This window comes from Coloeus monedula (assembly GCF_965178545.1).
Source record: "Coloeus monedula genome assembly, chromosome: 6".
NCBI classification, from domain to species: Eukaryota; Metazoa; Chordata; class Aves; order Passeriformes; family Corvidae; genus Coloeus; species Coloeus monedula.
This window is the reverse complement of record NC_138786.1, coordinates 32937316-32963928: the sequence shown is the minus strand read 5'-3', so window position 1 is coordinate 32963928 and position 26613 is coordinate 32937316. Positions and strand designations below refer to the sequence as shown.

The following is a 26613-nucleotide window of genomic DNA, read 5'->3' as shown; positions in this document are numbered from 1 at the left end:
TGTTTCCTGTTTCTTTTTTCTCAGGACTAGTCAAAAAAAGAAAGAAGTTGCTTTTTGTCTTGACAAAGAGTAGGCAAAATGAAAAATCCATGTCATCCACTAGCTTTGTAACTGTAATAAAAATTACTTTTCAAGTGAGAAATCTGTTCTGTCTTCCAACAAAAAAAAAAATCCAAAATATTCAAAACTTCAATTAGTCAAATCTGTACTGCGTATTATACACAAGTGTCAGTCATTGTGTAACATTGAACAATGATTTTGTTTATTAAGAATTGAATTGCCTTAGCAAATAAAGATTAATATAGAGGAGCTTTTGGAAATTTCCCCTAAGGAATTTTGTTGTTGAGGGTTATACCTCAGTTATTTGTCAGAGAAAAAGTGATATGATCATGAAGCAAGACTTCTGATGTAGTTATGTACTTTTGCTCTGAATCTGACTTCTGCATGGACATGTGATACAGAATTACCAAACTTCTGTTCTTAATTGCAGGAAAATTACTCTATTTTTTCAGTACAGGAACCTAAACCAGCTGAATTGTTCTAGCTAGATGGCAAATGAATACATTAAGTTATTTTTCTGGATCATAGCCTCAAACCCAAAACAACCAAAGCATGATTTAATCAAAGAACCTTTTAATTTTTATGAACTTAATTAGGAAGTCTAAATAGTTAAGACTGTGTTGCCTTGGTAAATAATAAATTCAACAGCCAGAATTTTTCCACATCCTTTATCATAAGGAGAAAAGCAGTAGCAGAAATAATAAGCCATACTAGAACTGTTTTCTGTATCAGTTTTATGAAATTAATTTTTCACAATATAAGAGAAAGAAAAAATTCAAATTTTCCAAGTGTTGCAGTAACAATAACTGAAGCAATTAATCCCAATAATAGAGTATGAGTTCATAGGTTTGAAAAGTTCTGTTCTTTTCAGATGTGGAAGTAGTGGAATCCTTTAAAGTGGTGTTCTATGAAGCTTCTGTTTTAGTGGAATAATTGACTATATCTACTAAGAAGTTGGAAGCTAGGTAAATTGTGGACTCTTTTTTAATGGATCCTTTAAATGGATTTATACAACAGAAACATGTAGTTAACACACTTTATTTTTATACTGGTATTTAGGAAGTCTTGGTACGCTTCATCAGCTTGCTAACTTGCGTCACCTTTTTTCAATTATCTTCTTTAATGCAGCAAACCAAGGAACGGGTGTGACAAGTGTTTCATATACATCATTAGCCTTATAGCAGCTGTGAAATTTGACTACAGAAAAGTGATTTATCACTCTACCAAAAAAAAATAGATCAAGTGAAAAAGCACTTTGACTACTCACTTAATTCTGTATTTTCACTGTTGTCTGGTGATTTAGACTCACTTCCCACAAAACACTGTCTAGAAATTCAAAGACCAAACCTACAGCTTTTATTAAAGCTGCTGTATTATCCATGATGTAGGTGGATATTGACTATATGATTTTCCATTTTTGTAAAAACTGACTATGATGCACTGAGTATTTTTTTGAGAATAAGATTAAACTATTTACATAATTATAAGGGACATAAATAACACAATTTAAAAACAATTATTTCCTCTATCTAAGTGAATTTTATCAAGCTTTCTGAAAGAATAGTTCTGTATCCTCACTTGACTTTTAGCATTTGTTATTCTACAGATAAAAGAGTGCTACATAGTTTGCAGTACTAAATGTTGAGGAATCCATTCAGTGAAAGTATCTTAGAGAGCAGCTGCAGTGAGAGCTGCAGGTTGGGCTCTGGGAGACCCTTTACATAAAGAAGGACACAGGACCTGTGGCCCAGCCAGGGGACCGGACACTCGGAGGCCCAGCAGGAGCTCAGAGCCCCCAGAGTCTCCTGTGCTCAGACTGTGGTGGCACAAAAGCCATGGGGTTCCTGTGTTCAGGGTCCCTCATGGGGGGCACCAGCTCGAGCTTTATTTTGTTACTTAGTTATTGCACCATGATTAAATTATTTGAAGGATCTGGATCTCTGAGACTGCAATGGGAACCCTGTGGTCAGGCAGGTGAGGGAACCTGGTGTGAGTGTGTGAGTGTGGGGGTGTAGCTGCTAAAAGGTCTCCGTCCCAGCTCAGGTGGTGCAAGAGTGACTGTGCCAGAGGGCCCCTGGGTGGTTGGACAGGGAAGTTTCATTAATGGAAAAACGAGAATAGAATTAGATCAATTTCTGTTTTCCCAAATTCTGGGGGTCATACTAAACCCATTTGGAATCAATTTTTTTTTTAAAATCACTGTTTTAACTTGTTATATAGCCCTTTGGTATAGGTGAAAAGCACTGGACAAAAAGTATATATTTTTCCCTATATATCTCGGCATAGAATCAGGAACAGAATTGCAAAAGTGCAAGTACAAAATATTTGCACCTGGGAGCATCAGAATTCAGTTATCAGCAAATGTTCTAACAGAGAATATGTCTATGATTATCCAGTGTTTTTAAAAGTATATTGGGTTTACTTTAATTGTGGTGTTTCATTTCATTCCCTTGTTTAGAAAAATATTTGTCCTGGTTTATTTTCCCAGCCTGTCTTGTTTTTTTCCTCATCAACAAAAAGTCACTGTCAAATTAGAATGACATTTTGCTGGGAGAACTACCCTATGACTAAAAAACAAGAATAAAAAAAGAGAGGAGTTTTATTATCAAGATATTCAAACAGTAGTGTGCACAAAATTTAAAAGTCAAAACTTTATATGCACGTTTTGTAATGGAATATATAAAGCTGGAATTTTACAGTATGAAATTAGTGGAATTTCTGTTTGCTATCATTCTGACTGATGGCACATTTGGTAGAGAAGCTAATTGTAAGATATAGTAATCTTTAGTAATCTTTTTGAGAATATTTATTGCAATTTATCAAGTGAGAGACTGTGAATACCCATGAAGAAATAAAGCGGGTTGTGTCTTGTTTCTTGTGTGCTCAAGAATTGTGCAGAAAAAAACCTGTATAACTAAAACATAGTTGGAATAAGATGAAGAGAAGGCAGCAGAATTATGTCTATTTCTAACTCTAAAACCTCACTTCAGGTTGTTCATTGCTTTTCACGAGAAGAGATGAAAACATAAATATGTAGAAAACAGAGGGAAAATATATATTTTTGCACTGGGATCAACCCAACTGATGGTCCGTAGTGGATTATAAATCATGTTCTAGCGTTCAGTAACCATGAAGGATTATTTGTCAGTTAGGGGATCTTGAAAAACAAGGGTTTTAAGAGACCTCAGGGTATGTATATTTCCTTGTCTCAGAAAAGACTGACTATACCCCTGCAACAGCACAGATGTTAACATAAACTGCTTTTAAATACCTGTGGTGACAACATGTTCTATAACCAACCCAGTTTTAGAGCCTTACTAGTCTTATCATTAGGAAAGGAAAAGGAAATATTTTTTCCAATACCCAGCCTGAATCTTGCTGCAGTTAAAGATTTATATTACTAGTTCTACGTGTTACACATGGGAAATATAATATTCCTTTCCATTTTGGAGCAGACTCTTATACATATTTTAAAACTATTACTCATGGCCCTAATTAGTTTGTTGGATTTATTTATTTATTTATTTCACTAAACATCAGAGTTTCTGAGATTGTAAGTGCTCTCTGGAGCAGGTTGCTTATGATATTATTCAGCTTGAGATGTTAAAGATGGATGCTGATCAGTTCATTTGACTGCCTATGCCAGGGAAGGGGAAGAGTTGGAGGATCTGGGAAGGGGGATAAGTAGGTACAGCACTCATGGTAGGAAGTTATTTAGCGTAGTGGGAATGTGATCAAACCATGAACCATTCTAGAAAGACCTTCAGAAATTAAGTAACAGTTGAAATTCAGGCTAAATATTAATTTGTAAATATGAGGGGAAACAAAATCAATCCAGCTTCATGTTTAAAATAATTGGCTCATAAATTAAAAGTAAGATCTTGGTGTTATAGTATTTCAGCTAATGAACCAGCTTAATACTCATTAATGGCTAAAAAGGGCAATTAAATATTAGAAATTACTTAGAACAGAATAAAGAACACAATAGAGAACATCTTTTTGCTATTCCAGAAACACGGGATTTTTTCCATACCTTTAATAATAAATGGAATTGTGATTATCTTATTTTGAAAAGAAAACATTAGAACTGGAAAATGTTGAGAGAAAGGTCAAATGAGGAACAGGATGACAATCAGATGAGGAACCAATTATTTGAGGTTAGGACATTTTAGACTGGAAAAGACAGGCTGGAAGTGACATGGACAACAAACTTCACTGAAACTTGTGATGTGGGAACTTGATAATATGAAATGCAACTTGTGGACCCCAGACTGAAAACAAACACAAGAATTTGATTTTCCTGTAGCTGAACTGTATTACTTCAGTGCACAGGAGGTTGCAAATTGGAATTTCACATGAATTCAAGAGCAGGCTGGAGGCTGGACAGGCAGAGGATGGAAGGGAGGCATGTCCCTTTCATGCTCAAGTACAAAAACTGCTTGCCTGGATCTGAAAATATCTTGACCTGAAAATAATGGTGAATCCTGGGTAACTGAGAAGAAATCATAAGCAGCGTAAGAAGGTCACTTCTGTACTCTGTCGTCAAGATCTTTGCAAAACTAAGTTGCCAAACTCTAGAAAATGTAGACTTCTATAAAAGATTCGTGTATTCATTGATTGTGACTGCTGCCATACCTCCTCCCCCTCTCTTCCCTCCACTTCAAATGCTTATAATGGGGTTAGATTTAGGAGAGATTTTTTGCTGTAGGAAGAGGAAAATCCAGTTCCATATCCTAGGGTAACACTGCTAAAGCTTAAACTTGCAAGTAGAAATACTTTTATTTTTCTTAATTAAGACTATAAGATTGTTTTTTAAATGGGACAAAGATAATGTTTCCTGTACTTGTTTTAAGAAATGTCTGAGCTTATTTTGTGATGTTAGCCATGCACTGGTGCTGTGCATTTTGGACAAAGTTCTGCAAAAAATAGAACCTCATGGAGGTAGCTTTTCATTGAGACCATTCCCCTTGGGAAAGGAAGTGGTGGGCACAAACAAATTTTGGTGGGCACAAACAAATCCATCTTGGGTTAGAGCATTGTCAACTCTGCATGTAGTTACTTATTTTGTGAAAAAAAAAAATGCAGCCACTGTAGACTGCAATTTCAGGTGAACTTTACCTGTTTTCCAAGATTATTCCAGAAAACTCTAAAGAAATGCAGTCCTGTAGAAGAATCAGTTTAGAACTAGTGTTCAAATGCTAGCAAGATATTTATTTACATCCTGTGCTTAGTGATAGAGTAAGAGATGTGAGTAGAATGTTGTCTATCAAAGAGTGAAGGCAGCTGTGGATTTTTACTTAGTTCATTTTTTCGCAGCACTGATCCATAATCAGCAAGTGTCTCACATTAATCAGGCCTGTATAGAGCATCAACTTGATATGCCTGCTTGTTTTACCATAATAACCCAGGAATTCTGGGTTTCCTTGTTTAATAGACATTTATTGGCTTTTTAAAAAATATATTTTTCTTGATGGAAAGGATGTATTATCAAATAAAATTTTTCCATGGTTTTACAGAAGAATGTACTTTCAAAAAATTCTGTATCACTTTGCATTTAAGTTAGTAATTCCTGTGCAAGTTTGAAGGTTTATTGCAGCTGTGAGTAAATGTTAGGCAAAATATGCTTTTCTGAGAAATCTTTCTTCTTGAACTATTATAAAAGAGCTGATTCATTATCTAGAACTGATTAATTTTCAGTGTCATGTCAATTTTATTTTATCATTCATTTTCAGCTCTGAATAGAATAGAGATTAGCTGGATGTTGACTCAGGAGATAATAAACTAAATCTAGGGTATAATTTTCCCGCAAAATTTGTATGTATATATTTAGTGTATTCATGGTTCTGTGTTTGATAATATAAAATATATTGAATTGTGTCTATTTCTGGATACAATTTATGTGCATTGTATAAGTCACTACAACTCTTAACTAGGGAATATATATGCAACATAAATGAAAAAGTTTCATTAACTTTTCAAATTTCTTTATTATCCAATTCTGTGTTGATAAACTAGAGAATTGTGAAGGAGCAAGGTCATGTCAAAAATATATTAATTTACCTCGATCATTGAATCCCTTTGCAGCAAGTCAAGTAATTGAGTAATAAAAGATCAATTTTGTTTATGTTTTGACTTATTATTTTGTCACAGGAAGCTCAGTTTAAGTTCACCATCATTTTATATTGAAACCCGAGGAAGAAGACAGCCTGAACATCAAGACAAAATAGTGTTTGGTAATGAGCTACTGGACTGTGGTTCTTTAAAAATTAATTTTTAAAGCTATATAGTATACTGCTTGATTCTGTATTGCTGAAGGCTAGGAATAAAAGTTTTCAGTTAAAAAAAATTTAAATATTTAATGTATTCACAAAAGACATACTTTTGTGTAGAGTCAAGTTCTATTTTGGTAGCTTGTTCATTCTTAAAATTAGAACATATTGAATTTGTAACTGTTTTAGAAATACCTTTGTTTATCAGTGTACGTTGACATTACTACATAGTCAAATTTGGAATACAGCTTCAGCTCTAGCCAAAGCAAATAGAAATTTACTTTTGCAGTACAAAAAGTTATGTGGTTACCTACTTTAAAAAACCCCCAAATGTCCAAAACTGTCCTTTTCCTTTTTGCAAAAGTTATGCATTTGTGTGAATACATGAATGGACAATGGACAGTATTATGACACATTAGCTACATGACACTAGGTAAATTCTGCAGGATTTCAGATCATCTGAAATACATTTTAGCAATTTCAATGTTTCTATGTATAAACCTTCTTAGAATTGGGATGGAGTTACTCTGTCCGTGTCCTTTTGCTAAAGGGATGAGAGATTAATCCTAATCAGGTATGAGATTTCTGGACAGAAGGGGAGAACTTTCACTTCCTCTTCATTAAGGAAAAAAACCAGTTAAAAGTTGCTATGCATCTGTATTTGTGCATAGATAGAATTATGGGAGTACAAAATGTATCTCATGGTTAACTTTACATAATTCTTGATGATACCACTGGTGGAAAGCAGTTATTAGTAACTGATGCTTAGAATGTGTGTACTTTTTGAGGAGCAATAGCAGAAGCAGTTTCTTGAGCAAATGACCACCATTTATGGATATCCTTTCCTGCCTGTGATTCCGTGCACTCTAAGCCTGTTTTATTAAAAACCAACCGACCAACCAACCAACCAGCCAACCTAAACAAACAAACAAACCAACCAACCAAACAACAACAACTCCCCCAACCCCCCCCCAAATAACAACAACAACAAAAAAAAAACCAACAAAAAACAAAACCAAGACCCCACCCCCAAAAGTAAATGGACTAGAACATGGAAATGTCAGAGCAGCTATATGAGAAAAATTGCATTTTAAACACTTACTGAATCAAAACAATTTAAATATGTTGAATTCATGGTTCACAAACTAGGTACTGCAAACAGAGTACTGCTTTTTCATGATAGCATAGCAAGTCCATAAAACTCATTTCTATTAGCATCTTCAAGCCAGAAAAGCAATTACAGACCTCAGCCAGAACGATGTTTCTTCAGTGAGAACACTTTAACGCTAAATCATCTTAACAGGGCGTAATTGTCTCATTTGCAGATTGTATAGGTTCTGCTAATCCGTTATGCTCAGTCCTGAATGAATACTTTTAAAAACTTTACTGCAAAACATTCTGAAATACCGTATAATATCATATTCTTGCCACTTAAAAAAAATAGTTAAAAAAAAAGTTTAAAAACTACTGAAGTTTTTTTACCCTACATAGCAAATGTCCAGCTTGTTAAGTGTTGTAGCACAAAGGAAAGGGCACACTTGCCATTTAGGTGAATACCAAAAAACCTCGGTGTTGAATGCTACATACATTTCTTAAAACATTCTGTGCTTGTATTTTGGGATTACTGAACTTAATGATCGATAAGGTTTTTGTGATGCCAGTGTAAATGCTAAGTGCTTATTTTTCTGAATTCTAGAATATTAAAATACTAATTTCATTATGTTAGAAACTCTTGCCCTTTTATACATGTGGATTTAAAAAGAAAGTAGTAATTTATTTGATTAATTGTCATTTTAAGTAAGTTTTATGTATGTTCATAGAATCAGAGCAGTCTGGGTTGGAAGAGATGTTTAAACTCATCCAGTTCCAACCCCCCTGCCATGGGCAGGGACACCTTCCACTAGACCAGGTTTCTCAGGGTCCCATCCAACCTGGCCTTGAACAGTTCGAGGGCTGGGGTCTCCACAGTTTCTCTGGGCAACCTGTTCCAGTGTATGCCTAATCTAATCCTACATTCTTTCAGCTTGAAGCTGTGACCCCTTGCCCTATAAAAGATAGGATGTGCCCTTGTAAAATGACCGAAAGCATAACTTTATTTTTTAGGGAAATACGAATTACAATAGAGACTATGCATATACCTCTGTGGAATGATGAATACTTTAATATAGTAGGGAGAATAAATACAATTTGAGTTATATGGAAGTAATGTAATGTAATGATAAGTGCAAGCTAAGTTGCAAATCTCAATTTTATTCTAAATCTTGGTATTTATAAATTCATGTTTTAGTATTTTACTATTTTTAGCTCTAAAATATGTATGTTCAAATATTGATACGGAAACCAGATGATGAAAAATGTTTTAAACATCTTTATTTTTATCTTACATGTGTTCTAATTTTTCCCCACCAAATAGATAATTTTTTAAAATTCATTAAGGGACGCATGTAGTAATGAGTGTTTAATTGTATTGTTAATAATTTGCAGCCTATTACACTGAAGATTAAAAAGCAGAAAATGATTTTATTAATGAACTTGGAAGCTAAAAATTTCAGAGAGCATTTTATAGAAATGGAAGCAGAAGCAAAAGGAAGAAAGATAGTTTTTTTGCATTAATTAATTCTTTCTGACTCCTACATCTTAGAATTGTTTGCAAAAATGTCTTTAAATCCTTTTCTGTACTGTTGAAACCACTATTGCTTGTCATGCAAAGCTAGATAAGAAAAACACTGTCTGTAACTGCTGATTAGTCTGAAATGTAATAGTTGCCCATTTTAGCAGTGAAGGGTCTCTTAAAAGAAAGCCCTGTAACTTGCACACGTGTAAAATCACACAAGTGGAAAACACACTTTTGATTTCCTTATTTAAAGGGTGTGTCACTTAGCTCCTTTGGTGAAAATGACTTTGTCTCTCCCAGCTTTTATTTCAAGTGCCCAAAGCCATGGTAGTGTCATAGTATTGCAGTTGCATAAGGGGACTGTAAATAGCAGTTCTGCTTTTAGAACATAATTGTTCAAGTGATCTCAGAGTTCAGTACAGGCGGCCGTTGTGTATCTGCTTTGATAATAATAATTAACACCAGTATAAATTTGTAGCTGGAGGGGACAGTGACATATCATATCACTCTTGTTTTATCAGCTTCCGCCCCCTTAAAAACTTGTAAGGCAGTGTATTTTGGTAAACAGTTACATGCCTGTATAAAAATAAGTGCTTCTTCTGCTGCTCTCTCAGAGGTGATTTTCTTAGTAAGTGGACAAGTTTTGGAAAATAAAATTATTTTTAGTTCTATGACACAGTGAAACACTAAATATAATCTGTTTTGGCTTGCTTATATCAGCTTTAGTGTCACATATTAAGAGGTGAAAAAGAGCTTGGCACTTTATGCGTCTGGCATTATATTATGCAATAACTTGTAAAAGCACTTTTCCAGAGTGCTCTTACTCTTGGGGTATGTCTTTTGAGGATCAAGTTCTTATGACTTACTTGAACTTTCACTTGAAAAATGCCTCCTGGATCTTTGGTTGTGCACAGAGATTTCTATATTACATGAAAACTTAAAAGTTAAAATTCGGCATTCTGAGGAATAGTGTTGATAGTTTACTGTGCTGACAAGGAGCACTGTTGTTTGCAAAATTGCACTAAAGGTTTTTTACTCTAAGTGTTAAAAATATTTTGCTAAGTAAAACTTAGTAACAGTGTGCTTACAGTTTGTTTTATATTGCTAAAGAAACAAAAGGACACAACACTTGTAAAAGCCATGAAGATAGTGTGCAGTCTGTGTCACTTTGATAAAGTCTTGAATATAAATCTATATGGAAATCTTTACATTTATAGTTGATATAGATATACGTCAAAAGAATCTCTGCATATGTACATTATATCAGTCATAGAAGTATAATGTCTTAATTTTCAACAGATGTTGCAGGATTTCTTAACATTGTAGTGTGTATATAACTTCTAAATAATTACTTTTTTTTCTTGTACTTCATATTGTGACAGGATGATGAAGTAGTACTTCAGTGTGTTGCCAGTATTCACAAAGAACAAAGGAAGTTTTGCTTGGCAGCTGAGGGACTTGGGAATCGCCTGTGCTTTTTGGAGCCAACATCAGAAGCTAAAGTAAGAAGCTGATACTCTCAACTGGTGTAACTGATCAGTGAATGTTAACCTACTTATTCACAAGCACATTTAATTATGGTTTCTATGTATGTTTTTCTTCTTGACTTCATCTTAGAATTGTTTGCAAAAATTTCCTAGAGATTCCAAATAAATTTTGAGGCACACTTGTGAACAGTTGAAAGCTACTATTCTTTAACGAAGAAAATTGCTGTAACTGAAATACTTCCTATTTTCAAGATAAGTCTCCAGACTGTTATTAAGATTTAAGTTCACTAAGCACATGTATTTCTATTACTGCTGTAGGTTGAAATCTATTGATACACTGGATTGATAATTTTAGAAGCATTGTCACCTGTTAGTTACTGGTGTTAAGCATTGCTCCTGACTTCATTATCAATCAGGACCTTAAATGTACAGGGACAAAAATGATTAAGTAAAAGAAAATTTTAAAAGATTAAAAATGACAAATTGAAAATAGAAGCTAGAGAAATGGGAAGAAAAAAAAAAAAAACAAAAAAACCCCAAGTAATAAGCAGAGCTTGAGAGGAGAAAGGAGAGAAAAGATGAAACTGTAAACCTCTACTAGAACAGAATGTTAAGAATAAATCAAATGGAGGAGGACCTCCTCTCTCTTTTGTTCTCTCTGCATCTTTTTCTTAAATTGTTTTTATTTCTTCACTTTTCACGACCTTAAAATGCAACGTTATCAAGAATTTTGTTCTCTCTTGTGACTCCTATGTAAAAAAGAAGAAGTGCATATCCACTTTAAAGCTCATCCACAGCCATGATCTTTATAATGAATCACGGAATACGGAATTGTTACTGTTGGAAAGAGTCTGTGAAGGTCATCAAGTCCAAACTCTCTACTTAGAATAGGTTCAGACAGAACAGATTGCTTAGGACACCCGGGTCAGAGTTTGAGTATCTCCAAGGGTGGAGACTCTACAACCCCTCTAGGCAACCTGTTCTACTGTTTACCATGCTCACAGTAAAAATAGGGGGTTTTGTCATGTTTAAAAAGTATTTGCTGTATTTCACTTTGTGTCAATTTCCTCTTGTCCTTTCCCTGCGTACTACTGTGTAGTCTCTGGATCTGTCTTTGTACTTTTCTGCCATGTATTTGTATACATTGATGGTTCCTCTTGAGGCTTTTTTCCCTTGGACATATCTTTCTTTGGATATATCAGTGCCAAGAAATTGGAAAAAAAAAAGTCTTCTTTGAATGTAAGTTTCATGTTTCAAAACCAGCAGACATTGATTCAAAAATTGAGATTTCCTAGAAGAGTTCATATTATTATGTCATAAGATTCTGAATCTTATCTATCTAGTTACTGCTGTAAATATCTTCTATAAACCTCATACATCAAATAAGATCATGTACCTTCTCTTCTGTTCGTCAGTGACATTAGAGAACTACAATATTTGTGGTGTCATTCTAAAAGACAGGAAAGCAGTAATATGTAGGGGAAATGCTTTTTCCTTTGAACCTGAAGAATTTTCATTTTACTGTGAGGAATGCAGCTCAAGGAATGTAAAATTGCTGTGTTGTCAAGTTATGAAGAATGGATTTATATTGTTTTCATACAGGAAAATAGTATGTACCTCAAAACCACACAAGTAGACATTAAGTATAGATCAAAAAATTAAAATAAATGTGTTCAACCCCACTTTTCATCCTGTTTCACCTGTTCTGCTGATCTGTTCTTGTACTGTTTAATTACTTTTACAGTATGTCCCCCCAGACCTTTGCATCTGTAATTTCGTCCTTGAGCAGTCACTATCTGTCAGAGCCCTTCAAGAAATGCTGGCCAGCACAGGGGATAATGCTAGTGAAGGGGTAAGTAAATTTACCTCAAAGAACATGAAATCTGAATATAGATTTTCCTCATTTTTTTCCTTGTCCAGGATTTTCTAGAAGAGGGTCCTGATGTCAGAGTTTTCTTGGGACATTATAGCGCCGCTACTGTATTCATATTAATTTCTCTTTGGCAGTGAGTAGCTGGTGCAACTGTCTTTTGAATATTTGCAATCCACAAATCCAGAAACATCATCAATTTGATTGCTTTGACCCCAGTTTTCCAATTTCAGCTGAATCAAGCTGAATTGAACTCTTATTCTCTTACAAAGTGAGCGTGATAAAACTCTATGGCTTTACTTATTCTACAGCCTAATGGTTTTTCCTGCACTACAGCTCTTTAACTGGCACATATTATTGCACAGATGAGAAAGATGGAGATCTGTCACCTCTGATCTTGCACTGTCAACCTTTGCATACATGGTTTTCAGACTTATTAATACTGATCTTTTGTTTTCCACTTCATAAAAAATGATGATTTTTTATTTTTGCAATTACATTGCATTCTATAAAACATAGGCTTAGGAAATCAAAAGATTGATTTAAACATTTCTAGTATTCCTAAGAAATTACATAATTTTTAATATTTCCAAAATATTCACCCCAAACCTCAGCTGAAAGATTTAATCTGAGGTTAATAAAGATATATGAATATTTTATTTGGGATTGGAAGTAGAGGAAATGTCTGGTGAAAATGATCACACTCTTGCTTAAGGAGCAATAGACAATAAAAAAGACAATGTAATCTGTTGTGCTGTATTTATTTTGAAAGTATCTTGTCCTGCATTTATTTTAAAGTTAGGTACAATCCGCTGGGGAAACTGCAGTAGGAATACAGCAGTTCATTCTAATAGCAAGGCTGAAATAAAAAGTGGTTTGTTTTTCATATTAAATTTAGATTGGAACAGAGTTCTGCTGTTAGTTTTAGATTTTTCTACAGGAAGAATGTAGCTTATTCAATTTGGAGGTTTTGTTTTTTTGGTTTGGTTGTGTTGTTTTCTTCTTTTGTTTTTTTTTAGTAAGTCAGCCTTAAAGTTACAAGCGATTCACTTAAAAAACTCTCAGTAATAAAATAGCACGAATTGTTTCATTGCTTGTTGTCAGTATTCATATATTTGTTGCAAACTGAATACTGAAGACATGTAATTTTCTTCTGATGACCTGTTTGTAATTACAGTTGACTTTGCTGTTAAGATTTTCCTTTTTCATTAAAATAAAGAAAGTTTTAATGCATAAAAAACGTATTATATTCACTGCTACATGTTTTTCCAGTTTTCTTCACCAAACAGTGGAGTTCCTGCAGGATTAAAACCTTCTTTTTACGAATGACATATTTTGAAGAAGCTTGGTGGTAGTTTAACTTATGTGTGGTTCACAGCATGTAAAACCATTTGCCTATAGGTGTATAACCATTATTTGAGTTCTTAGAGTATCCTTTAATTATCTTTGTCCCTTCCAAATGAATCCAAGGATGAGAACTGACCTTAAATAGCATCCCAAAGGAACTCAAAAGACGAGTGTTAAATCCTCTAAAGGAAGCAAATGGTTGCCACTCCCTGATCTTGTCATAGTTTTACATATTCAAAATTAACAACTGTACTTGGTTGAAACTATGGATGCAGTTCCTTTAATGAATCTGAAATATGTTTAAGATTAACATTAGCAAGTAGATATTCCTAGTATAGCCTTAAACTGTTCTGGGCAGTAGGTATGCTATTTTCTCTTTCAGATTTCAGTTTCTGTATGTATATATACATATTTATGTTGTCATTTTTTTTAATGCCTGCGTGAAGTTTATAAGAAAGGTAAGTAGTATCTTATTTAACTTAAAATATGTTTTTGCAAATGCTGTGTTTTACTAAATCATAATAAAAATTAGGTAACAATAAAAGCCTTTGACAAAAAAACCCCATTTGCTCCTTTGGCAGATATTTGGCTATTGCTGTAGCAACTTCATTATTATGATTTTTTCCTCACTGTGTACATTTCATAATCTGTTGCAATATTTGCACTTATTCTTTGAACTGTCATAGCTCTTCATGTTGTTGCATAGTTCTGATCATGGTCCATGATCAGTGGAGTTCTGACCTTGTCCATCCTGTTCTGCAGGCAGCCCAAGGGGGTGGCCACAGGACCCTGCTGTATGGCCATGCTATACTACTTCGACATTCGTTCAGTGAAATGGTAAGTGAGGGAGCACTTGCACTGAATGAATAGCATGAATAATAAATGTATTTTTACCAAAATAAAAACCACGTAAATTTGGAATGATGTTTTTTCCAAGCTATTGTCTGCACTAGATGAAAAAGAAGTTAATAACTTATGGTGTCTTAACAGGATTGTTCAGATTCTTTATCTAACTCAGAATCATAGTGGAAAAGCTCCTTTGGCCATGGATTATTGCTGTGTCCTTAAGGAATTCATTTTAATGATACTTCCACTAGCAAGTACTTCTACAGCTAGAATTTGTTGTGATATATGTTATTTTTTTCCCCATATTTTATGAGATAAGGTGTTCCATTTGACATCCCATAGTTCCCAGGGATTATGCCCACAAAGATGCTGTCTTCAGGCTGCCTTGTATAGATTTCATCATACTATATTCTACAACTGGAAAATTTCAGCCGTTTTGAATCTTTGACCTACTAGGGCCCATGTAAATACACCTAACAGAAGGCTGAAGAAATGAGAAGTTAGGAAAACATTTCCCTTCCTTTTTCCTGTACTAGAAAATGCTACATTAATCTTCAAACTTCATTGCTTATGTTTATAAACCATAAAAATTGTAGTTGCCTTGATATACCTTAGTTGCAAGTATGATTACTGCCTTTTGGTATGTTTTTTAATGTTTCCATGAATCAAATTGTTATGATAGGGCTGTAATTAGATGTTTTCCTGTTCCTATCTGATGAGCTATATGAAACTTCAGAAGGTAGAAGCTAAATTGCACAGCTGAAGTAGAAATGTGCTGCAGTGGAAAATAATTTAGATGTTTTAAGTTCAGGAAGAGCTTCTGTACAAATATCTTCATGTTTAACTAATTAAAAATATGATAGTAAGATGATGTAATGTGAATGTATTCATCTGGCATGTGTGTTAATGGATACTGTCGGGTTTTTGTTTTCAATAACTTCACTGTTTTGCAGTATTTGACATGTTTAACATCATCGAGATCCCAGACAGATAAACTTGCCTTTGATGTGGGACTACGAGAAAATGCAGCAGGTACGGCAAGTTATTTTTGAAGGAAAATGAGTCACCCATTTCTGGTTTTAGAAGAGGCATTGAGTTTAATGTAACTGTAAGCTTATGAATGGGATCCTTATGTTTTCACCAGGAATAGGATGACTGAAAGAAATGACTATCAGTACTAATGACTTTCAGCAAATTAAATGACTTTGTGTAAGAATGTGAGAGAGTCTTGCAATTAAACTGACTTAACACAACTGCAATAAAATGAGTGATAATGGTCAAAGAAAAAAGTGTCTGTCAAATAAAATAAATATGATGCATTTGTTTTGGTTTTGTGTTTTGACACTACGGAAAAGCCATATATTGGTGCATTCACAATATACATTGTAACCAAGAATCAAAAGAAGTTTGCAACTTGTAGTGCAGGAAACCAGAAAATATGTAACGAGCACATTGCTAAAAGAGCTGGATAGAAATACACACATAAAATGGACAAAACAATAATGGGACAAAGTGGAAGAAATACAACACAAATGTGACATTACTAGAAAGATTTAAAATCTAATTAGTGTATTTCTGGGAGTATTGCCATTAACATTATTGCTGACAGAAATATAGTAAAAAAAATTCTGTGTTTCCATGAAAACACATATAAATTATGAGTTGCAACTGGGAGCTATATTACATGAGTTCAAAGGTAACTTAGCCATAAAGAGCCACAAATAGATTTACATGCTGCTCTGTACATAGTGGTCATGGTTACTGAAAGTGATGAGTACTCCTCAGAATATAACAGGTGACTGTAGTACTCAAGCCCAGATCTATATCTCAAAGGGAAAATCTAAGTATCTGTATACACAACTCATTAATATAGAGCTTCAAATAAAGAAATACCAGTTGTGATAATATAAACCTGTGCTTTCTATTGTTTTTTCATTATTTTGAAAATAAAATCAAATAGACAATTGATGATGGAGAGGCACTGGCAATGTAGGTGTTAAAATTTTTGTAAATCATAATCTTTGAATCTTTCTTTTCAGGGGACTCTCTACAAAAGTTTCTCTTTTTAATGAGTGAAGTTTGTCTTTCAGTTGTTTATAACCATACAGAAGATGTCTTTAGACAGATATTAGCGGCCTGTTACTTGGCTATCTTTGATGGTTGCCTTAGTTGGAGAACATTTTCTATAGGCACGTTGAGAAAAGGAATGTATGTCATAAAAGGAATATGTATGTTTAATCTCTAAGAAAATAGTTTCAGTGGAATCTGTTTTTATAATTTTATAGCTTTTTTCAGAATTATTGTACATTTTTCTGCTTAACTGTACATACTCAAGAAAACCCTTGAACACATAGGTAAGATTCAAAAAAGCAACACATAAAAAGAGTGCTTTGTTGCATTTCTGCTCAGAGGGTTTTGGTAACTACTGCATGCCTGGAAAGCTCATAAACTGACTACCATAGAATCACTTCCCCTTGCCCTACTTCCTCACCTATGAAACTGTCCTAATGAATCAGTTTGAGCTGCAGGATGTATTCTTCATGTAGCAGAGGGAAAAGCCATTGGCTATTAAAAACTATTCCCTTTGAAGATTTAGCATTTTACATTTGTATGGATGTAACTAGTAATTTTGTTTTAAGGAGGTTTTACATGAAATATCTTAATCAATCAAACACATTTCTGTGCTTTGTCTGATTCTACCAAATTTGCCAATGCATTTTTTTCCCCTTCGCATTGTCTGGTGAGAAATTTGAATTCAACTTGTTTTCTTCAAGGTCCTATCTTTCACACTCTGAAGAGTGTGAAATTGTGAAATGAATTAGGTAATCTTCCCAGAATCAGTGTGTGTGTGTGCAGAGTAACTTGGAACAGTTAACATGTAGTGTTTAATGTGTAGGAAAAGTTCTATGGTTGTCACTCTTAGGTTTGGCTATTTTGTAATCGTATGGTTTGTAGTGCTAGTCAAACTGCTTCCAGATCTGATATGCTACATGGTACAGAAGGTTGTGAATTAAATATGACCATTAAACAAAAGAAGACACAAAAGATGATATATAAGATGAAGGTAGCTGTCAGCAAGTTACTGGCAAGGAGAACCTCCAAGGGAGAGCAGTATTGAGCAGTGTTTTGTAAACAGTCTCTTTGAAAGTACTTGAAAAGGGAAATATCAGATATGACAAAGATTGGTTGACAAAAAGTTTCAAGGAAAAACAAAAGGACTGAAAATCATCGAAAAGAGTAATGATGTGGTCTTATAAGGTGAATGTCCTGTAAGACCATTTTTATAATGATATTTCAATGTTGAATAAAGATATCCTTAGATCTCTTGGGAGTTGTCTGTTTTGTAGAACCTTGATTAGTGCCTCTGTCCTATAGGTGAGGCATGCTGGTGGACAATACACCCTGCTTCTAAGCAAAGGTCAGAAGGAGAAAAAGTTCGAATAGGTGATGACCTTATCCTGGTCAGTGTGTCCTCTGAAAGATACCTGGTAAGTTTGTTTCTTTAGACAGCGGTCAAATGATGGGAAAATACAAAGTTCTGTGAGGATATGGGGAGATTGGTTGGGATTCTTATGAATTATTTTTTTCTGATCTAGGGAATAATGTCAGGTTGTAATGCATTTTTATTTTTCCTCACAGAACGGGGTGCATGTGTGTGAGTCCCTCCTCCAAAACAAGACCGCTTCCATGCCTTTTTCCCAAATTTGAGAGTACTAATTCTAGAAGAATATTTATATATTTACTTTCTAATGCATTCTGGTTTGTTGATAAATTAATATACTAGATATTTTAGGTGTATAATTTTCACTCTTTCCTGTTACCATCATCTTATTTCAGCATCTCTCCGTGTCAAATGGAAATATTCAGGTGGATGCCTCCTTTATGCAGACATTATGGAATGTACATCCTATATGCTCAGGAAGCAATATTACAGAAGGTTTGCGATTTTATTTATTTAGAAATGTATATAAATTAGATTAATTTGTATGCTTTTGATAAAGAGTGAAAATTAAAATAACAATTCACCTTCAGAACATCAACCAAAAAGTTTAATGAAAATAAAGAAAAGGAGCTTAGGAGAGAAGAATACTTGAAGAGAAAGCAGGGAAATACAGATACATCAGTATCTGGATTAACTGAAGGAAAGCTGAATGAGTGCTGTAACTTCAGAATAACAAAAAGCTGCATGAGAAATGAAGACTCGGTTTAATTTGGGGGAGTAGGAGCTGCAGTATAAAGCCAGAAAACTTAGGTTTTTGCAAACAATTTTCCTAAATACTGTTCTCCAACTACAGATAAAGCAGAAGAGAGATAAAGGTACAGGCAAATGGAAAGCAGTTTTCTCAAAGTTCCTGTTTCAGTCTCTTAGTTCTGTTTTTTAAGGGCATTTCCTCAATATCCTTTCTGGATGTTACAGCCATGCATCCTTATTGTCTTCTCTTATTCAGCCTAAATCAAAGGATTTCTTTCTAGAAATTTTACAGCACTTTATGGTCATGTTTGAAAAGCATCACCTTCTTCTGTGAAATGTCTTGTTCTGTACTGAAAATCTGATCCACGCAGTATCTCTGCTTATTTCAGTGCCATACTTTGTCAGTAACATAGCAAACACTGTAGTTCACCTTTCCTGTTCTCTGTTCAAAGTATCAGCACTTGACATTCACAAATGACCTAAATGTCTTTAAGTCAGGATCATTTTGTATCCTTTGTTTGTAAAATTAATCATTTATTATATAATAATATACAATATCATAGGACAAAATGGAGCTTTAAGGGAACTGAGAGAAATACAGCACTTCCCTGGGATCAGCTATAGTAAGTCTTGATAGAAGATGACTACCCTGGAGTTAGACTTAATTTAGTAGTCTTACTTGAGCTATGGTTGGGCTTTTCTAGCCCCAAGTGGTTTAAATCAGCATCCCACAGTGTTTCTGTGCACTAGCCCATAAGGAACCTGTCTCAGAGTCTTAGGTTTTCGTTTTAAGAGCATATGGGATGTGGATTTTGCTTGTAATACTGTCTGATTGCTTTGACATGCTAGAGCTGGGTATTTAAAAATGGCTTTCTGGGAGGCTGCCCTTAAAGGTCATAAATAGAATAGGGGTCAACCCTGGAAAAGGCTGTGTTTTCTCAGGCTTCACAGGTAAAACAAAAACAAGCTAATGGAAAAACCATCCTACAGCAAAGTTTAAAAATTTAACAGATGAAAAACATAATGAGCTATGCAGAGAGATCATGGAAGACCAGTGGTATATTTTAGATTTCTGTATCTGAAGGGATTTGGCAGCTAAACTTCCTGAGCTTACAGAATTACAGAGTCATTGAGGTGGAAAGGATCTGGTCCAATCTACTGTCCAAGATGATCCACCTGGAACAGTTTGCCTCCCCTCCCCTCCCCTCCCCTCCCCTCCCCTCCCCTCCCCTCCCCTCCCCTCCCCTCCCCTCCCCTCCCTCAATTTTATATAGGTTCTCAGAATGGTTTATGTGAGAAGTGATCATATGTCAAAATACAGCAGTCTAGCTCAAGTGGAATGAACAGAGAGAGAGAGAGTGGGATTTCCTGAGTCTAAAACTGGATTGGGAATTAGACAATGCCCTTTTTGTGGTATTTGTAAAACTCCTGAGAAAACATAAATAACAGAAAAGTATATTTTTTCCACATTATGTGTTTGCTTTGACTTTTACATTAGTTGGCAGCAGGATTATCGTCAGTTACAATTTTCCTAAATTACAAATTTGTATTGAATCAGCTGGATAGTATGACAGTTTCCTTCTACACTTCCTCCTTAATGTGTGTTCTTTTAAAAGGCAATAATTTCACTTACAAGGTCAGAACAGTTTGGTCTAGGGTGTGATGAATCATTCTTCTCCTACACCATCTTTGTCTTTTCTTTTTAATGTGAGGCAGAGTGCCTGGTTTTGACCTGTACTCTTTGTGTTAAATGGGTTGGAAAGCTAACTTCCATTAAACTTAATCTTCAGAGCTGCAAAGTGTTCTTCTGTCCTCAGTCTCCTGCTGTTGCTGTGCACTTTTGATTTTGACACAAATTATAAATATCAGAACAAACTGATGAACTCATGAAACTATTTTATATTGAGATCAATTAAACTGTATTAAGGGGGAGGAAACTATGGTATTACCTATTTGATTTGGCTTTTACCTAAAGCACTCAATTTTCAAAACAATCATTGTTTTTGTTGTTTTAAAGAAGTTTTTAATCTGCTTTTCTGTCTCAGAATCCTAATTTGAGTTTTAAATGTTAAAAGTTTGCCTTTTTTGTTTTGTTTTTTCTTTTTTTATTATTTTCAGAAGAAATAATTTTAAGTAAAAAAGATATTATAAAATAGTATGTTGTCACATTAAATTTGTTCTTGTTTAGTTTCAGTTATGAGTGAAAATTTGGAAAATATATCTTATCTAGGTATTTTTAATTTTTTAAACTTTTATGAGGGTGTTATTTTCATAGTCAGTGTTTTAGCTAACGAGTAAATGAACCTCTTCTTCAGGATATCTTCTTGGTGGGCATGTAGTACGTTTTTTCCATGGCCACGATGAGTGCTTGACAATTCCATCTACAGATCAGAATGATTCACAGCACAAGTAAGTGATGGTGCATTTTTGTATATTTCCTTCTTCAAAAATGAAACAGATTGCAATTGAATTTGAGGTTAGGTAGAATAAACACTCTTTCCAGCAGTTTTTAATTAGGCAGTGACATTGTACAAGAAATTGAGACAACTAAGCAGAAAATCAGTCATGAATTCTTTCATAGTTGAATTTCAAGTAGTTGATTTCACTGAGATTTCATCCTGTTATGTTGCTTGTCCCTAGTGCAAGCTGCTGTAAGTAGAGGTAAGAAAGTGTTAGCAGGAGGATGGTAATGTGAAAAAAAAAAAAAATCCCTAAAAAATCTCTGTAAGTTTGGCCTCTAACAATGACTTTCATATTTTATATATTTTGCACTTTTTTTTGCAGGTTTTTAGCTTTCTCAAATTTGAGTAATATATTAGGAAAATCATGTCATATTAGACTAAACCACTTTTGTATTAAACCTATATCTACAGTTTTAATCTATTATATTGATTTATTATTAGAATTTTTCTGTATTTTTTGATTTTTTTGTTAATCAGAAGCAAAGCTAATAATTTTGCTATGCAACGCTGCTAGCCTTAAAAATCATATTTAAAAATTAAGTCCTTTATATCCATTGTGGCAAATAAGTTGTTCTTTAGGTAATTTGATACCACAAGTAACATTCAATTATGTCAGTAAACTTGTCAGCTCTAAATTTTCCATGTTTATGTTTCTGTGGAGTAAAAATGTCTCCAAATCTTAAAAAGAACCCAAAACCCAGAAAAATTCACTTGGTGATTTTTTTATTGCTGTTTTCTTCATATGTGTAAAGAAAAAAAGTTTTGACTGTGTATGAGAAGGTACACACCTAGTATAAAAATACTGGCAATAGTATAAGGATCTAGATACTTTGTGTTGAACAAATGTTGTATTCAGGCTTATTTTGTAAAGGACCTGTTTTTGCAAGGTTAAAATAGATGCTGAGCTGTTTCAGTGTGTTCAGAAATGCTGGTTTTTGCTACTTCTGTTACTTATTTAGAAGTCAGATATCGCTAATAGCAAAACTAATTGTAGAGTCCTATTCACCAGTATGATGTTATTTTTTATACAGGGTTGATGTTTACTGTTACTGCCTTAAGATTTGTTTCCATGTTTTTTTTATGTTAAGTAAATTAAAGGGTAAAATTAAAATGTATATTCATCTGAATGAAATATATATATTTATAATCCTAAAATTGGAAACAAAGTGAATGCTATATTGAACATTTTCAAATGTGTAAAAGTGAGAGATGATTTGAAGTTGTCCTGTCTTTTGGATTTATGAACTGAATAACAGACATAAGGCCAAGTTTGTCTGGTGTCATAGTTGTAGGAGTCACATTTACATTGTCAAACAAAATGAAAATACAAAAAAAAACCCAATTAGTAATAAGAACAGGAGAAAGAGATGTAGAAAATGTTTGTATTTATTTCCATTGTGTTTATTTCTCTTTATTTAATCAGTTCTATGCATTTCATCAGGAATGTTAGATAAGTTAAGTTAGACAGGAGCGAAGATTTCTCTTTTCATAAAAGAGAAATCTTATTTTTGAACATTTCTGCAGACAATGCTCTTTAACAATTCACACAGAGTCTATTCTCTGACAAGAATTCTAAGGTCTTTTGTAATAGGCCAAATGGAAATACTTGGGGTGGAGATTTTGAGCATCAAAAAGGCTAGCTTGGCAAGAGAAAAAAGAGATGGATAGATGGAATCAAGTAGATGAAAAAAAAGTTATGTGGATGCTGTCATGAAAAAGCAGCAATTCTTTTTTATGTGCAGCTTTGTTACTGAAGGAGCAGGTCACTAATGCTAGTCTGGTGTTGTATGTAGAAAAAGCTGGAAAAATATTTTAAATTTTAAGATGTATAGGAATTAGAAGTATAAGAGGTGAACAGAGACTATATCTATGACTATATCAGGTGAACTGAACTGTATTTATGATACTGAAATATACCTACGATAGTCCTTTAGAGATAGAATGGCTGTGTTGGGCCAAGGAGAAATTAAGGAGGTCAGAGAGAGTGGGAATGAATACTTAGGTTTGAGCTTAGCTAGGATTTAGAGTCTGCCAAAAGTAAAATCAGTAAGGTCAGTGGGACCAAAGATATATAATGAAAATGAAAAACTCCAGATAGTTACTTTGCATTCAGTATATTCATAGAATCATGTAACAACTCAGGTTGGAAGTGACCTTGAAAGATCAAATTCATGGAGTCTGGAAATGAAGATGAATTGACAGCTACAGTTTTTTTGGCTTATTTTTATTCTAGAGTACCAAAATATTTTCATGCAAGATAAGATGTGTAGAGAATAATACTACCTTTACTATGAGGAATATGTATTCTTACTCTTCTGGTGGACTAACATTTCAAAATATTTGATATCTCTTGTGTGCCATTAAACGTGACTCCTAAAGTAGAGGTGTAAATATAAGTCCAACATCTTATAAAGCAGCTGGGTGCTGCCATGCCTCAGTATATTTCATGATTCTTCCAGGATTATATTGGTGTTGCTCAAGAAAGACTCTTAAGTGTTCTCAGTAGAAGAAAAGGTTTAGAAATACTTGCTCAGATATGAAAACCACAACTTTCATTTTACAGTTAATTTTCAGGTCTCATAGTTGCATAAGAACAATACTAAACAGCTTTTTAATTTTTTGCCTGCTAACTGTTGAAAATAGGAAAAGAATTTGACAATTTGAAAACCAGTTAAAATTCTGCATTTCAAAATGCTACTTTAGTTCAGCTATATAACAGCTAGATTGTGACATCTTTATGCATGCATTTGCAGTATTCAGTCAAGTTTGCCAGAGCAGGAAGGCAGATTTTAAATTCCCTTGCTGCACATTTTTTCAGACACTTAAGTACAATAGAAGGTCCAGCTTCTGTTCAGGCCAGCATGAATTAGTCCTTCTCAGAGGAATAACATGTAAAAAAGTTTTTCATCTTTTGGTAGGCATTCAGACCTTTCCTTTTATCCATTGTATTTCCTATACTCATTATAAATGAGAAAGTTTATACAAATTCTGGTGATTAGATGACAAGACATGAATGATTATTAAAACATTAAAAACTTCCTGTGAACAGGGCTAATCCACCATAGATTGTTTTTATTTGATTATTGAGTAGAATATTAGTTTCTGCACTAGAACACATTACTAACCCTCAGCCAATAGTTCAAGAAAACTAAATTATAGTAAAGCCTTAATCTTTTCACTTCCTGTTTTTTATTTCTCTGAATGCATTATCTGTTTTGTGAGGATTACAATTCAGAATTTTTTTTTATCACCACCATTTTTGCCTTTTAATAAGAATCATAGAAGTAATTTTAGGAATGAAGTCTCTGATGTTGTATTCATGTTGTTTTCATCTGAAAATGTTTACCTTTATTTTAAATAATGGTATGTATTTAAAACCATTAGTAATGTAGATTAGTATCTTGGGAACTGTAGGAATTACGTATATTTATGGCAGGTTAAATGACAGGAAAAGCTTCCCAGCCACTTTCAAGGCTAAGCTTTTTATCAGCTCCTGAGAGAGACTACCTTAATGGAAATAATCTAATTTACCTGGGACAATGGGATTGTTTATCATAGACTCATTGATGAGTAGGAATCTTCTGTCCATTCAATGACATTTGTTTACTGGGAGAAAAGTAGTGAATCATGTACAGTCTACAGAGAAGTAAGTTATAAATACTGTGTAAGCACAAATAAACACAAGAGGATGGTCTTCTTAATCTTTTCTGTAGGAAAGTGTTTTATGAAACTGGAGGAGCTGGCATTCGAGCAAGGTCACTGTGGAGAGTAGAACCTCTCCGAATAAGGTACCGGTATTTTTAATTTTTTTCTTTTGTTAGCAGCTTTTGTTATATTAATAGAAATTTGATTGTTACAGACTCTTAAGGCAGAATACATATTTGCCACGCATTATGGTATGTGTTAGTAGGCTCTCTGTCAATGACAAAAAGCAATGTACTGTGATAGAATAGATTTTTTTCTGTCTCCCATATCAAAAGCAGCATTGCCTATGAGATACGTCTACTAAAGCACTGCTTCTTTCCAAAAGTAAAATGCATTCCTAGTTTTACTTGGAGTTTTATAAGCGTGAGTGGAAATAAGAGCAGTAATATCCCTTCTGTGTTTCTTGGTTTTTTTGTTTTTTTTTAAGATTATCTCCTTCCTATGTGATTATCTGCCTGTTATTTCCCTGCAAGTGACATTTCAATGTATATCATAAGAGCATGTATGGCCTTTGATGGCCTTCTGGACCCTATGTTTGTTTTACCCTTGGTGTGTTTGTGATTGTAAGGGAAATACCCTCATAACTAAGACAGATGTAGGATAAGCCTGTGGAATGTTGAGTCCCCACTTAGGTTTAATTTGTTTATTTAGTCAGTCAACTAAAATACAGTAGTTAATTTACATATGTAGGATTTTTTTATGGACACCATATGTAACACCCTGATAAGATGGAAAGAGGGTGTAGAAACAAGAAGATGGAAGCCATACTCCTTACCAGGATTCCCTTTGCAAATGAATTAACAGTTTTGCGTCTGTTTTATGCAAGTATTGAAATCAGAACCAAAAAGGAATATAGCACATTCTATCTTCTGAACATCCTTTAAAACCCAAAGTAGAAATACTAGTTTTACTTACTGAAACTATTTTTGGATGTCTTTTATGTTTAGCTGGAGTGGAAGTAACATCAGATGGGGGCAGCCTTTCCGTCTTCGACATATTACGACAGGAAAGTACTTGGCTCTGAATGAAGATGAAGGAGTAGTAATATTAGACAGAGAAAAGTCAGACACAACATCTACTGCCTTTTGTTTTAGAGCATCAAAGGTAAATAAAAACAATGCAAATTTTTTCTGAATGTGGAGCACTCAAATACCAAGTCTGAATTATTTCAACAACTGTATACTTGTAATTTCTAAATTGAAGCAAATGCCAGGGATTGTGTGTTTAAATACAAATATAAACAACCTGAGTCAAGAATAACAAAGGTCTCATGGAGGAAAAATAAGGCTGATTAGAATAAACTAAACTGCTACCAGTTTCAAAAAGCAAGATTGAAACTAAATACAGTGCGAGATACAGTGGTTTAATATGAATAGTTTAATAATTATAGACTTATTTTAGTTGGACAGAATCTCATTAGAGTGTTACACATTCCAGCTCTATCTGTCATAATTGAATTAAATTGAATTCAGTTCAGTTGCTATTCTTTATGCAGTGTGCTGATAAGAACTGAACTTAATCAAATTTTTCCTAAATGTAAGGCAAATGTAGTCAGTGATTTCTAAACCATATGTTTTCAAATTGTGCTCTTTAGTGAGCTGCTAACTGCATGTTATTAGCTTTTGCATTGTTCCAGCTGGGAAAAACATTACAAGAGAGAGACAATGAAGAATGATTATGGAGGTACACAAAATTAATAACTTTTTTTTCCAGAAAGTGAAAGGTTTTATAATCAAAGATGACTAGAAGTTTTTATGTTCT

General features: G+C 34.0%; 1 protein-coding gene across 9 annotated transcripts in view; it reads left to right on the top strand.

The window, feature by feature from the left end:
• RYR3 (ryanodine receptor 3) overlaps positions 1-26613 on the top strand; it is a 201631-nt gene that overhangs the window by 39173 nt on the left and 135845 nt on the right. For all 9 annotated transcript variants that reach the window (XM_082283494.1, XM_082283492.1, XM_082283493.1 and 6 more), the window contains exons 2-10: positions 10326-10445; positions 12175-12282; positions 14410-14484; positions 15447-15525; positions 17869-17981; positions 18331-18430; positions 21001-21094; positions 24861-24935; positions 25800-25956. In XM_082283494.1, coding sequence (XP_082139620.1) covers positions 10326-10445; positions 12175-12282; positions 14410-14484; positions 15447-15525; positions 17869-17981; positions 18331-18430; positions 21001-21094; positions 24861-24935; positions 25800-25956 — 921 coding nt within the window. The remainder of the gene's footprint in view (positions 1-10325; positions 10446-12174; positions 12283-14409; positions 14485-15446; positions 15526-17868; positions 17982-18330; positions 18431-21000; positions 21095-24860; positions 24936-25799; positions 25957-26613) is intronic.